Source organism: Pteropus alecto, unplaced genomic scaffold (genome assembly GCF_000325575.1).
Source record: "Pteropus alecto unplaced genomic scaffold, ASM32557v1 scaffold11, whole genome shotgun sequence".
Lineage (NCBI taxonomy): Eukaryota > Metazoa > Chordata > Mammalia > Chiroptera > Pteropodidae > Pteropus > Pteropus alecto.
The window spans coordinates 11356854-11372578 of record NW_006431956.1 but is presented as its reverse complement, the minus strand read 5'-3'; the positions used below and the strand labels follow the sequence as shown (position 1 = coordinate 11372578).

The following is a 15725-nucleotide window of genomic DNA, read 5'->3' as shown; positions in this document are numbered from 1 at the left end:
ATGAATGGTTGACTGCCGACTCTTCCAGCTTCAGATCAAGTCCTCACTACTTCTAGAAGCTTCTCTGCTCTCTAGAGCATAGTATTCTTTCACGTTTCTGAATTCACAATGGTTATTCAGAGATAAATCTTAAACTGTCTTGTCTTTAATTTCCATGAGCATTTTGGTGTGCTATAGTCAAGAGTTCAGGTTCTGACGTCAGATTTTTGGCTTTTAAATCTTGTCTCTTATCTAGCTCTGGGACTTTTGACCAAGGTACTTGATCTTGCTAATCTTGTCTCCATCTGTGAAAATTGGGGATTTACCATCAGTAAAACGGTGACAATTACACGAGCTAATGCATGTGGCATGCTAAGCACAGGGCCTGGCACATTGTCAGTAGGGAGACTGACCATCCACTTTGCCCAAGATAAAGGGCCTTCCTGAGAAGATCCTTCAGAACTAAAACTGGGTTAGTCCTGAACAAACTGAGTTGGCTCCCCTAATTGTAAGCATACCATTTACATTATTTAAATTTCATTGTACTCACATCTCGTGTTCCTTGGGAAATAATCCCTATGTTCCATCTTTCCCCCCTTAAGTTTCATAGGGGCACATGCCTAGGTGCTCAAATATTTTCATGTGTACTGTATTTTCTTAAAAGAGGTTTTTAGTAACTTATAGCAATAAAATTTATCTAAGACTAGAAAATGGAAACAGATGTTATGTGAGTGAGTCTAGACGAGGAAATTGCTAGGACCCTAGCATTGGCTTGAGAGATGATGTTTGAATTTCCCAAGACATTTCTGGCTACACAGTCCCCCTGTCCTCTCAGATGGTGACTAGGTTCTGCTCTGGTCAGTCCCCAGGAGGCAGGGTCAGCTTGCATTAGTCAGCTTCCCCTTGGTGGTGCCTTGTGGTACTTGCCTTACCAGGGGTGTTGCATATTAGCCTCTGAATTATTCCCCAGTGAGTTTCCTCTTGACTCAAATTTCTTCTCATAATCCTTGGTTGCTTCCTAAATCCTGTGTTTATTAGAAACAGGTCATAGGGCTGGGTGTGTGTATTAGCCTGTTCCAGCTGCTGTAACAGAATGCCAGAGAGTGCATTGCTTATAAACTACAGAAATCAATTCCTCACAGTTCTGGAGGCTGGAAGTTCAAGATTAGCTGCCAGCATGGTCCGGTCTGGTGAGGTCCCTTTTTCCAAGTTGCAGATTGCTGTCTCCAACTTGTGTCCCCATATGGTGGAAATAGACCTAGCTAGCTCTCTGACTTCATCTCATAAGGGCACTAATCCTGTTCATGAGGCTCCACCCTCCTGACCTGGTCATCTCCTAAAGGTCTACCTCAAAATACCATCACCTCAGGGGTTAGGTTTCAACATAGGAATGGGAGAGGGTGACAAAAAGATTTAGTCCATTTGATGTGGGGAGAGAGAATTTGGGGCTAGCATAAACAGAGCCACACATGCCCCTAAATTTGTGTCACTTGGGAGAGAAGGAAGCTGATGGTAGCTCAGTGGTTCATCACTAGGAGGATATTAAAAATAAAGCACAAATGTCCAGTTCCTCCCATTCCCACCCCAGAGATTCTGATTTCATTGGCCTGGGACATGGACCTAATATGGTTTTAAAAGCTCCCAGGTGAATTTAATATGCGGCCAGGATGGAAACCACTACATGTAACTGATTCCTCCTCTGTCTGCTTCCTTCTCAGTTCATGGCCCCTACCTGAGCTCAAAATTTAACATGTGAAATAGTAACAATTGCTTTTATTTTTGCATACGATTTCCAACATTTGAGCACTAATGATAATTATGTGTGTTTTTAAAACTTGTTGGTTTTAACGCGGTTGTAGGTCATTTCATTTTTATGTTAAAGTCTGTTTGTTCACGGTTTATTAAGTAGCAAGCCTGTCTTAGGCAGCTATCTATTCACAGCTTATCATTAAAAACCAACAAACTAAAACCTAGAGGCAATCTAGCTTTTCTTTGTTTTTTTTTTGTTTGTTTGTTTGTTTGTTTTTGCCAGGCAGGAAAAGAATTTTCTATAGTGCTAGGAATTTTCTCAGATCAAAAAATAGCTTCTCGTTGCTGGACTGGGCATAAATGTTGTGGATTTAGTACCTACTTGTGGTTTGTGGAGGAGAATCAGATGCCATGGGACTTGGGGTTCTCACATGGAGCTCTTGATGGCACATGCAAAAACCGTTTGAGCAAAAGGGTTCACATCATGAGCCTACTCTATTACCACTCAACTGCCTTGCTCATGGCCTAGGTGAGATCTAATTAGGATATAGCTCATTATTTACTATTTTGTGCAAAACTAGCAGCATATTTACACTTTCTCTTTTATATTTATGTCTTCATTCAGTTTAGCATTCCCCCCTGTGATTGTCTAAATATTTTTTGTCCTAACCCCACTCTGCAAAAACCACATTAAGTTCTCTGACACGCATTAACTGATAAAAACATAGTCCAATGTTAGAAGTATGACAGTAATTTTACTGCACCCTATATTCTGTATAGGAGAACTTCTGGTGATTTTCTCCTTATTCTGGAACTTTTAACAAATAAACCTGTAAGAAAAATCCCCAAATTATTTTCTCCATTTGTGCTATGTCTGGAGTTACCTAATTACTATAGACCGTTTGCGGCCCCCCAAAACCACATGTAACCCCAAACCCAAATCTTAACCCCCATTGCGATGGTGTTAGGAGGTGGGACCTTTGGGGAGTGATTAGGCTGTAAGAGTAGGGCCCCATGAATGGATTAGTGCCCTTATAATAGGGACCCCAGAGAGCTCCTTTATCCCCTCTTGCCGCATATGGACACGGCGATTTGAACCAGGAAGCGGGATCTCACCAGACACTAAACCTGCTAATGCCTTAACCTTGGACTTCCCAGTCTCCAGAACTAGAAGAAATAAATGTTTCTTGTTTTAGCCACCCATTTCATAGTGTTTTGTTATAGCAGATTAAATGGACCAAGGCATCAATAAAGCACCCTTTTTATTGTTTGCATTTGGAGTCTGGCCATCTACGATTACCCTACAGTCACGGTCAGGGTGAGGCTCATCTTTAATGAGTGGAGAGCTTCTTCGTGTCACTATGCGGAGATGATTGTTCTGTCATCTTCTATGTTTTTATTCTGTAAAGCGGGAATGATGCCTAGCTAAGACAGCTGTTTGAATGACTAAAAGACAACATGAAAGTCCACGCACACTGAGGACACTTAGTAATCCCCCTTCTTTCACCTGTTCTGGGCATGTCCCCCAGAGTGGGTGTCCTTTTGTGGTAGTTTCTCCCTTTATTGTAGGTGCATTTCTTTGGTTTGTTCAAAATTTGTACGTTTGCATGTATTTCCTCATTTTTTCACTTTCAGATTTGGGAAGGCTCCTAAAATTTTTCTTCCTCTAGTTTCATCTTCTGTTTTATAATCTTCACGTCTACTTCCTTCTTTCTCTTGGTTTTATCTCCTTCCATTGTAAGAATACACATTAAATAGAAAGTATTAGTAAACTGGCTGTTCGTGGAAGGACTTTATTGTGCAGTGAAAGTGATATTCGGGTTGGATAAGTACTAAAGGATGCTCCAAATCGATCCTGAAGCCCTTGGCGCTTTTTGCCAGCTTCCGGATCTCGGGTCAATAAATCTTACCAATGTGAGATGAAAGTTGAGTCACACATCTGTGTTTTACTGTTGCCTTAGGATAATGAAAGCTATCGCGTGTGATTTCCACTTTTTTGCAATAAAAACCCTCAAACTCAAAACTCTTGGGGTGTAAGACCATCGTACCTTTATCATCATGCATCTGTACCAGTGCTCATGAGATCTGGCCACTGGTTTGCAAAGAGGGTGCTGTACACTCCTCTCTTCCATAAGAAGTCCTTGCTTGTCATGAAATTAGCCTATCAACCTTTTGCCCTACCCTCTGAGTTCCATAGTTTCATGGAAGAAATCTCAGACTCACGTGGAATAATTATCTTTTAGCTAAGTTCTTAATAAACCCAATTTCCAAAGCTACTGCTTTTAATTTTCTTTTGCTTGTTTTACCTATGGTTCATAAAAAGCATTCTTGTAGTAAAACAATAAAAAAATCAATGTCCGTCTCTTCTTAAATTGGCACTTTAAAAAATTTTTAATTTTTAAATTTTTTAATTACAGTTAGTATATGATATTATATTAGTTTCAGGTGTACAACATAGTGATCAAACATTTCTATAACTTAACAAAGTAATCACCCTGATAAATCTATTACTCATCATACACAGTTATTTCAATATTATTGACCATATTCTTTATGCTATACTTTACATTCCCATGACTATTTTGTAACTACCAATCTGTACTTCTTTATTCTTTTTTGTTTTTCACCCAGCCCCCGACCCCTCTCCCATCTGGCAGCCATCAAAATGTTCTCTGTATCTATGAGTTTGTTTCTGTTTGTATATTTTGTTCTTGAGATTCCACATATAAGTGAAATCATATGGTATTTGCCATTTTCTGTCTGACTTACTCCACTCAGCACAATACCCTCTAGATCCATCCCTGTTGTTGCAGATGGCGAGATTCATTCCATTGTATATATGTACCACTTATTCTTTATCCATTTATTCATTGATGGGCAGCCAGGTTGCCTCCATATCTTGACTATTGTACATAATGCCTCAATAATCATATGGATTCTCGTGTCTCTTTGAAGTAGTATTTTTGGATTTCTTCAGATAAATATCCAGAAGTGGGATTACTGGGTCCTTCTTTGTCTCATGTTATAACCTGTGTTTTAAAGTCTATTTTGTCTGGTATAAGTATTGCTACTCCAGCTTTTTTGTTTGTTCGTTTGATTCAGGCATTTACTTTTACTAAGTTGATTCATCTGGGCTCTCAGTTATGTTTTTCATAGCCCTAACAAGAGCTTCCTAAAAACTCTTTCACTGTACCAGGTAAAAGATAGATAACAAGGTTTGATGACTCCAGAGGACTTGCATTAAGTAATGCACCCAGAGAGAAAAATGGAAATAATCAACAGAGACATGAAGAAAAACCGTAGGACTAGATAGATGATGTTTGCTCCAAGGTTTCTCATTCTTAGCATATAATCCTGCTCTCTCAAACACACACAAATTTAGACAAATATATTACTTTTGTTTCCCACTGTATTTGATAATACCTACAGATTCCCTTTGAAGGTCAAACTTGAGTTATCAAGTAGATGTGAATATACTTGATATTTAAATGCAAAAATTAGAGAACACTGTTAAAAAATTCTTGAATCATCAGTACTTCTGGGCACTAGACTAGGGGTATGATGTACAAACTATGTAAATGTAAACATATTACATCATAGGAGATAGCAAATTTAAAATTTTTTTCACTGTTGTCCTTTCTTGTTAGTTTTTCCCCCCCAAAATATTTTAAAATGGTTGTGTTTAACCCTGTACATCAAAGGTCATAGTTAAATAGTGTAACGAAGGATTAAAAGTTTAACTTTAAGTAAGTTTACAGGGTTATTTACTTAATTTTACTTAGTATTTATGAATACATTAAAATAATAATTAATAAAATGACTTGTTTAATGGATTAAAAACCAGTTCAGGAGTGCCAATCTGGAACATGCAGTTGGAATCACTGACTAATGTATTTAACTGGAAAAGCCCTAAGTATCCAGAGCCATTTTTTAACAGCCAATGTCCAGGGCCATCACTGTCCTGAGAGGGCAGTTGTTTTTGTCACTTTTCTTCTGCCTGGCAAGCATTGAACACAGTGGACGGCGATAATTGTCAACATTTAGAGAGGTTTACTAAATGACAGGCAGTGGGGTACACCCTATGCACACATGAAGTCACTTAATAAATATTTGCTGAAAGTCAAGGGAATGAATAAATGGTCAGTGCTTCCAGCTTCCAACACAGAAAAGGCCCTTTTACTCGGCTGATTAAGTGAGCTCAGATATTCATGGGGATTTCATTATTTTTTTCTTCATGAGTGAATTTTGACAATATCCTTGACATCTCTTGACATTAAATATTTAAACTGAGTTGAGAATGTTAAAAAGTATGATTTTTCTGAAGTATTTGATGTGTAATGTTTTAATAACTTTATAATGTACTACGAATCCAAGTTAGGATCTTGGCAATTTCTCTTTGATGCCACATCTAGACATTAAATCAACACAACTCGTAACAACATTGTAATATGAATTAATTCAAGACCTAGTAAAAAAAAAATGCACTTTAACATAACATCATTATCATCTGGAGAACACATTAATGATTTGTAATTTTCTGATGATTAAACTTCTTTAAAGTTTGATGTTCTCATATATCATTAGAATGAATGTGCCACTTATAAAACATTAATTATTCATAATACTCAGGAATTACATCTGCTTTATTCTTTTACTATAAAAACTGCCCCGAATAAATCAACCCATGATAATTTCTTCATATATGCAAAAAAAAATGGCAACTATTCTGGATTTTTATAGCATGTGTATCATGCAAGTTTTACTAATGTATCATTTAATTAATTCAAAACATAATGAAGGACATACTACTAAAATATCCTCATTTAAAGCCCAAGCTTCTACTTACCAGTTCTTAAATATACTTATAGAGAAACACACAAGCTGATCAACTGACTTTGTGGTTTTTATCTAGCTTCTGTGTTGGTTTCTTTAGGATTCAGTGTTCTTCCAAATAGGAACTACGTCTTTCGAATGTCAAAATTAGTGGTGAGAACAGCACAAACTAAGTGAATACTATTTTGATACTATTTTTTTTTTTGATGTAGAAGAATATGTTTCTGAAATTCCTTAAGTGGTTGGTTTTCTCAGTCTTTTGTAACATACGCAGCTGATTAATTTAGTCTTGACTTATAGCCAAAATAAAATTGGGAATTCGTATGTTGTAAGTAAAGGTTTATTTTAAGGATGTAGACCTGCTATTAACTGATAAACACACATTGCTAAATATTTGCTATGTTTACCATCTTTGTAAAAGTAACATTCAGCTCTATGTCTTAAAATATTTAGAACATCCCATTATTTCTGAAGTATCCAGTGAAAGCATTTACACTCTGTCTTTGGTTTGACAATCCAATGAAATTCCTTTAAATATCCTTTTTTTTAATGACTGTGAGGATCACCATGGCCAAGTGAAAACATGATTTTGTTAAGGGACTACGGGAAATTTATCTTTGCACTTGTGTTATTTTAACATAGCATCTGTAGTAGAGTAATACAGATATTTCTAATATATTTTGACTGCATGTTCAACTGATTCCCTATATTTGTCCTAATTACTGAAATTTATACTAATCTAGAGGTTACTTATAACATCAATACTCAAATTTCACATGACACCAAAAATGGGATTTTGTTTCAGAAGATTCCAGAAGAGCAAGAAGTCATTTGAGGGGTCGGGAGGGGTATTTTGAGACCTGCTTTAAGGAATCTATGTGTGTATTTCATGTGCAGCACCTGTTCTTCCTGGAGCCTACCAGCAAAGCCATTCCCAAGGCTATGGGTACATGCACCAGACCAGCCTTTCATCCATGAGGTCAATGCAGCATTCCCAGAATCTAGTAAGTGTCGATTTGAAATGGTCTTCTCTCCTGGTCTTCCCATTTCATCTCCAAAATAGAAATGCACGTGGAATAGAGTCGAACTGAATATGGCACATTTTCTTTTTTTCGATGCTAAAATGACTTTTATTTATTTATTTATTTTTATTTATTTTACATTTTAAAATTTGCTACTGATTAATGTCTAGATGACATACAATATTACATTAGTTCCAGGTACAACATAGCGATGTGACATTTACGTATCTTACTTATGATCACCACAATAAGTCTAGTAACCATCTGTCACCATATGAAGTTATTATGATATTATCGACTATATTCCCTGTCCTTTACATTACATCTCCTTGACTTATTTTATAGTTGGAAATTTGTGCCTCTTATTACCCTTTACCTTTTTCGCCCATTCCTCCTACTTCTCGCCCACCCCTGGCCACCATCAGTTTGTTCTATCTATGAATCTGTTTTGTTTTGTTTGTTTGTTCATTTAATTTGTCTTCCTATATTCCACAAAAAAGTGAAATCATATGGTCTTTGTCTCTCTCTGACTTATTTCACTTAGCGTAATACCCTCTAGGCTCATTCATGTTGCAAATGGCAAGATTTCATCCTTTTTGTGGATGACTAATATTCTATTATATATGTATGGACCACATCTTTATCAATTCATCAGTTGATGGACATGCACATTTTCATATAAAGGGTAAATGATATGCTTCCATTTGTACAACCTTTTTGAAGGAAGCTAAAGACTTATAGAGAAAAACCACTGAGAAAGGAATGTGTGATGTGAAAACATGTAAACAATAAAACACAAAGAATCTACCAGTTCAATATCCTAATTGTTAACTTTGTGATCAGTATTAGCTAATTATGATCTTCATTCAGGTGTGTTAAGCACAAATATTTGGTCATATTAACTGGTTAACCTTGACATTAATCAGAGTGGTCACTAAAACCTAAATGACAGAACCAACATGTCTTTGAACTCTCTTGTTGGAAATCTTGAAGTATTGATTCATTAAATGTAAAGTTTGGAAGTGGTATTCCAGGTCATTTAGTTAAATGCGCCATCTCATGCTGAAATTCCTTCTCCAAGCTCCTGACATAGTCACTTGGCCTCTGCCTGAGAACTCAGAAACAGGTGCCACTCCCCACCTCAACAATTTGAAAGTTATCTTTAGTCACTCTAAAATCCTTATGTCTCAGTCAATTTCCTCAGTTTATAAGTTCAATTGATTTTGAGATTGTCTGATGTTCATATTAGCTAAACTCTTGGCCTTAAATGAAAACAAGTATAGTAAACTTCAATTTATATTTTCAATAATAATCCCTTATCAAATATATGATTTGCAAATATTTTCTCTCATTAGGTAAGTCGCCTTTTCATCTTGTTGATGGTTTTCTTTGCTGTGCAGAAGCTTTTTAGTTTGATGTAGTCTCACTTGTTTATTTTTGCTTTTGTTGCCTTTGCTTTTGGTGTTGAATCCAAAAACCATCACCAAGACCAAAATCAGGGAGCTTATTGCCTATGTTTTCTTGTAGGAGTTTTATGGTTTCAGGTTGTACATTCAAATCTTCCATCCATTTTGACTTAACTTTTGTGTATGGTGTAAACGGAGGTCCCGTTTCATTCTTTTGCATGTGGCTGTCCAGTGTTCCCAACACTATCTACTGAAGAAGAGATTATCCTTTCCCCATTGTATATTCTTGGCTCCTTTGTCATAAATTAGTTGACCGTATATGCATGGGTTTATTTCTGGGCTATTTTGTTCCATTGATTTACGTGTCTGTTTTTATGCCAGTACCCTACTGTTTTGATGACTATAGCTTTGTAATGTAGTTTGAAGTCAGGAAGCAAACATTTCCTTCATCAAAGATTTAGTTATATTTACCTTAATATTTAGAATATTTACATGCTAAATTTCTACGACTCTGATACAAAAACCAATAAAATGAGTACGTTATTGATTTTTTCCCTTTTATTTGTTTTATATATTTGTAAGAGATAACAACAATTCTTAATACCTGTTTAAGAACAGTTAATTGCCTGTGCCAGGGGACCAGTTGCAGTGACTTGGATCTGTCTGCCACTATGGCAGGTTTTGTTCTCTGAATCCTGGGGACCAGGGGAGAAACTATGCAATCTAAGCTGAAACTAGGGGCAGTTGAGCTTTACTCTTCAGAGCTTCCTTTTTGATGGGCTAAGGATAGATTGTATTGAGCGGTTTGCTCTATCCCTGTTCTGCCCCCAAATATTATTCTTTTTTGCTCGTCTAGTAAACTTAACATGAGCAGAGTTAGGACAGCAGGCTCTGGTTTCTAGATCTCCAGAAATAAATGTACTCGGCAACATTCCTAATAGTTTTACTTTGTGTGCGGGTTGGTTTGTTGGGACTGCCATTTGTGGCTGTGACTGTTTTGGTATTCATCGTGTGACCCCGTCTCTCCTTTCTCAGAGGACCTACCGAGCCATGTACGATTACAGTGCCCAGGATGAAGATGAGGTCTCCTTCAGGGATGGCGACTACATCGTCAATGTGCAGCCCATCGATGACGGGTGGATGTACGGCACAGTGCAGAGAACCGGGAAAACGGGCATGCTCCCCGCGAATTACATCGAGTTTGTTAATTAATTCTTTCTCCTGGCCCTTTGAGCTCTATTCTAATGTATTCTAAACCTAATCTTTTTAAGAGATAGAAGCTACTTTTAAGACAACTTGGCAGTTATTTTACAATAATCTATCCTTACTCTGACAATTAGACACACAGGCACCAGGAAGAAGGAATGACTTCTGGGCTGAAGAGAGCAGCGTTTTCAGTAATTCCTACAAACAGAATAATTAGGTCTGGAGACCTGGTGCTGCTAATTGTGTTATTGGTTTCTTTTGATTGGCTATTGAATCCTTCTGGGAAATGTATTTTTGTAGACTTTAATAGAGATGTTGATTGTCCCGTAAATGTAACAAGTATATGAGACTTCTTAGCTGTCACTTTGGAATCACCAGAAGCCAGTTCTCTTAATTCAGTAACACAGCCAATAATTTAAAAACTGTTTAGTTTTGGAGTCATTAGGCAGTTTCCAATTCCAGTGAAAATTGCCTAATATAATAAATGCAAGCAGTGGCAGAATAATAGTTTGGTTCAAATTAAATTGACTGGTGGCCTTAGGGACCTGGAAACTTCTGTTGAACAAAGAAAAGTTTTTGTTTCCTTGGCCAACTTGGTTCTCTTTATTTCTCATTTGTACCAAGGCACATCCTACTCCCCATTTACATTCTGTGGACCCAAGTGTATGCTTGGCTCCATAGCCTGTCAGAACCAAATGACTTCACAGCTACTCTGCAGAGGGCAAACTTAAGTCCATCTCTATTATTTCCTAATCACCCTTACCCTGTTGCATGACATGTAGGTTCAAGCTTCTGTAACATAGGCAGCTGTCCCGCCCATCCCTGTGATTAAAGCAGAGAGTGTGGCTGGTATATAAAAGCCTTTCTTCTAGTTGCCAGCTCATCAGAAAAACATATTTTGAAAAGTTGCTTGAGATTCTCCTGCTGCATCGCACTCTAGTTTCGAAGGATTTGCACCTTAGGAAATAGTCGTATACTCTAGTAAATAAGTGATTTAGGTGTTTACTGAACAGCTTTCATTAACTTAATGCCGCTCTTGATTTAAAAGTTAAGAAAACTTCACACAAGCCAGTGACAAAGTGGAATATGAAGTGTGCTGGAGAAAACCAGCAAAGAAAAGTTACCAACTTCACATAGAGAGAAGGAGCTGATCTGGTTTCTTATTTTGGAAAATGGTATTCAGATTCTGGAGTGGAAATCTAGCCACTGAAGCCAGTTAATGAAAAGACTTCCTTTCTACTTTCTGCTTTTTATTTTCCAGATCACATTCAGAAGGTGAGCTAGAAATGTCATCAGAGATTTTAGGTATAAACCCACTAGAAAAGGAACTGTCAGATTTTGATTTCCAAATGAGGGACCTTGAGGTTTCTTGCTGGATTCACAGCCATGACTGCAGCCATTGCTGACGGGTCATTAAATTTCACCTGGAGTTCACGGTCAAGATCACGAGAAATTACTGTCTATCAGCAACTTTGTTTTTCTGATTGTGCCAGTTATTGGAGACTGCAACAGGGTAGCATTTAAGCAAGGTCTGACTCTACAGTTGTGGTGAACCTAAAAAAAAACAAAGTTATAAAACTGTAATAATGTATGGGTCTTGGGGATATCTACCTGATGTGATACAGTCAAAGAAATTAACAAAATATCCTGTAAGATATCGTTTATTGAAATGCTTATTAGTCCAAAGGCAAATGTTAGTTCATTTACACCTTTGAAAATTTAGCAAATACTTTTGAAAATCATTTTACTCAGTTAAAAGTGTATTAAGTAAAGTTTATTACGCGTAAGCTGCATTTACATGACAGACATAAATTGAAAAGAGAAAGCTCAGTATGTTAGCTGTAACTGAAAATTTTTTAAAAATTAAAAAGAAAAAATGTAGGAATATTACTACAGATTTTTTTGAGGGGGCTTTACAGATTACTAAATAACCAGCTTGACTGATTTTCTATCATTGAAATGACCAGTCATGATTAAATGGATTAAACCCCATGTCAGTTTTAATGTCTTGTACACAAACCTACAAACACAAGCCGATCTTGCAATATTCTTGCAAAATTTTCTGTGTATTAAAACTATGGGAAATAAGTTGACTCAATTTTATGATATCATTAAGTAAACATTTACGTTTCACCCAGACAGAACTCTTTTCATGATTATAAAAAGGAATAGTTTTTGATTAAATTGCAGACATAAATGTAGGACAGGTACAATTTTTGATAGCTAGCACATTTATAGAAGCTCAAAGAAAACTAACTTAAAATGATTTTAATGGGGAAAGTTACCATAAAGTAGCAGCTTGATGTTTCATTGGTTCTCTCATCCACAGATTTCAAAATGAGAAAATCAGATTCATTGAATGTAAAAGTCATACTTATTTGGGGAATAATTCTCCTAAGATTTTAAGCTTTACACAGTGTTTGCATAGCTAGGTGTTTCTGCTTCCAGTCTTTAGGAATTAAGATCTGATCAGAATTTAACTAGAGGGAAGTTGTTTTACAATAAAGACTGAGGTAGAACAGGATGTTACATGTTCCTGACACTATAATTGGATAGGATTGTTATTGTTTCTAAAATTTGTCAGGATAATAACCATCTCAGCAGAAATACAGGAAACATATATGTATAATACCAAAGTGCTATTTTGACAGCAGCATTTTCAAAATTACATTCTTGAACAACTTTGCCTCTTTCCACACGCCACCACCCCCCCTTTAATTTCCCAACAGATGTCTCATACTTTACACTGACAGTTAAAGAAGGGTTTAACAAACATGTCTTTTAAAAATCAAGTTTAAGTAGACTTTACAGAGAGCATGCACCTGCTTTTATAAATTTGATGTGTTCTCCAGCCCGATAAAAGCACAAGGAGCAGTTTGATATGCTTTTAAAGGTTTCGAAAACAAAACTGTATGTGGATCATATCTTTCTGGAGAAAAGCATAGCAACAGAATATAATGCTTTTGTTGTAAGGTTTTGTAGTAAACGTTTTTACTAATTCTTTGTCTCTAGGAAAGCTTTCTATCTCTCACCTGTGGCAAAACAACTTCTTCATGTGTTCTTGTTACTGTTTACACATCCGCAGTGTAGCCTGCTTTGAAATATGTATCTGATTGTCAGATGTCCCTGCATCTTCTCATGCCTCCCCTCCCACCTCCAGACACCACACAGGAATTTGCAAGCACAATTTCAAAGAGCACCTTGTATGAAGATGGATGAGACTAGAGCAGCCCCTCTCATGCCGCTAGGTTCATTGCTCAAAGAGGATGAAGATGCGGTTTTGACAGTGTTCCCCAAAGTGTTTCTTTCCTTATCCTCTCTCTCCATGTTGAGCTAGTGGTCAAAGAGCCAGATTTTCTAAAACAGTGGAAGTTCAGGAGGTGCATCTCTTTTGCAGGTTTATCCTTCTCCAGAGGACTGTTTTTAGTGAAAAGATAAAGAAAATATGTGGGATCCTTTAATAACACATCCCTATAGAAAGTGGATATAGTTTATACCAAAATTACAATATAGATATATAAAGAAATAGGTGCCTTTTTGATACCCTGGTTTATCCACCATGGTGTTGGAAAGAAAATCAAACAAGCAAACTTCTGCCTGTTCTATAGTAATATTTTATTATACATGATTGGTATTTTTGTGGTGGAGAAACGAGATTAGCTCCTGACAGGTGTACAAAGTGATAGCTGATTGTATTTTACCTCTAAAGGTTTAGAACTTTAGAAAGTACTGACTCCCATCTATTTCTGAAAGGTTCTCTGTGGATTTATATATAGTTGAGATGCGTAAACATTGACTTTAGATCTGAGATTTAAAATAAAATACCTATTGTAAGATAGAAGATTTATCCTGAAACACTGGATTTCGTTAACCAATGTCACCATAAAAAATAAATTAATTAATTTAAAACATAGGAAAGAAAAAGATAGAAGGTTTATGTTACAAGGCTGCATTCATTGCACAAGATGAAATTCATTTCATAAGTTCGTGATACTTTAGCTCTTTGCTGCTGATAATCTGAAAGTGGCTGGAGTGCGCTTGTTTTGGGTATCGTGACATGGAGGTGAGAAAGCTTTAGTTAAGTAAGAAGCTATATAATTGAATGCTAAAATGAAGATGCCCTTCTCAAGTATTCCATGCCCACTGGGGTCCTTTCCAGGCAGCCATCAACTTTTGCTGATCAAAAAAAAAAAAAAAAAAAAAAAAAGGCATTGTATGATGCTACTGTGGCCGTCATTCTCTGATGTTTAAACTCCTGGAATCCACAATCCTGGAAGGGATTCCCAGGGCAAATTTCCTCCCCAATTGTCCATCTTACTTTAGTGTATTCATGGGAATTCCATATGCTTTTTGTGTTTGATATATGGTATCCAGTTTGCGTAGTATATACTTCTCTGTAATCCAGTTGCTATTAAGAATGATTTACTTAAAAGAAAAGAGAAATCTGCACCATAGCCCCATATTTTGGTGTCCACATGATGAGCAGCTTAGCATTTAGAAGCAGCAATAAGTGTGATACAAGCATAGCGTGGAACTGTTAGCCTTTGACCTGTGATTATGCAAAATCGAGTCATCGTGCAGTTTGGCTTCTGTTTGCTTCGAAATATGTAGAATTGTGGTTGATGATTAATTTGCAAGATTCTTCTAACTTTGAGAGGTATAGTTTTGAAGGAAACAATGTTTTTTAAATTGAAGGGACTTAGAGAATGACACAATGTTACTAATATAATTTGGCTTTTGTTATGCAAATTGTTAACACCAGCTATTAAAATATATTTTAGTAGAAATGCTTTAATTCATATTTTTTTCCTCTACACTGTGAATCTTTAAGCCTTGGTGGACTAGAGCAACATCGTGCTGCCCAAAGGACTAACCTATGCAAACTAGTTCACATTTTAGTGGATGTCACAGCAATCGTGTAATAAGACATATTTCCCCCTGCATAATGTACAGTGGCATTGAGCCTACCATCACGTATGTACAGTACAGTCACTCACGAATCCTTCGAGGCTACCATAATCATTGGTATTATTATTTGTTTAAAAGTAAATCACTGATTTATCTATTAAAACTACTTGAACGATGTCATAACAAGAATGATGGGTGGATGTGTCGGCCATGGCTTCAGTGTGGTCACTGCAAATGTTCTCCTATGACAGAACTGCGTTTTCACATGCACTTTTTTCAGGGTCTTATTATTCTGTGTCTTCTTTCTGTATTTGTAAAACATGATAACGCTTTAATTTCCTATCTCTACACATTCGGTTTGCTTAAATAAATGCAGGATATAACAAAATGGTTCCACTTCTTGGTTCTCACCTTGGTTTCTTGGAGCATGGGGTCACTGATAATATTCTGGATATTAGGTTTATCATGACAACTCACATCAAATCTCAACAAAGGTATATGTTGGGTTTAGTGCACTTACACTGATGAGTTATTCAAAATATGGCTTCCTCCCCCGAATAGACTTAGTTTTAAATGGTAACAATATTATGATTTTTAAAGTTCAGAATTTTTCTGATTTCAT

The 15725-nt window shown here is 36.6% G+C and overlaps 1 protein-coding gene across 1 annotated transcript in view; it reads left to right on the top strand.

The window, feature by feature from the left end:
* NEBL (nebulette) overlaps positions 1 to 15491 on the top strand; it is a 150834-nt gene extending 135343 nt beyond the window's left edge. Inside the window, exons 26-27 of the mRNA XM_025043398.1 lie at positions 7432 to 7565; positions 10025 to 15491. Coding sequence (XP_024899166.1) covers positions 7432 to 7565; positions 10025 to 10201 — 311 coding nt within the window. The 3' untranslated portion in view covers positions 10202 to 15491. The remainder of the gene's footprint in view (positions 1 to 7431; positions 7566 to 10024) is intronic.
* Positions 15492 to 15725: the final 234 nt, after the last annotated feature.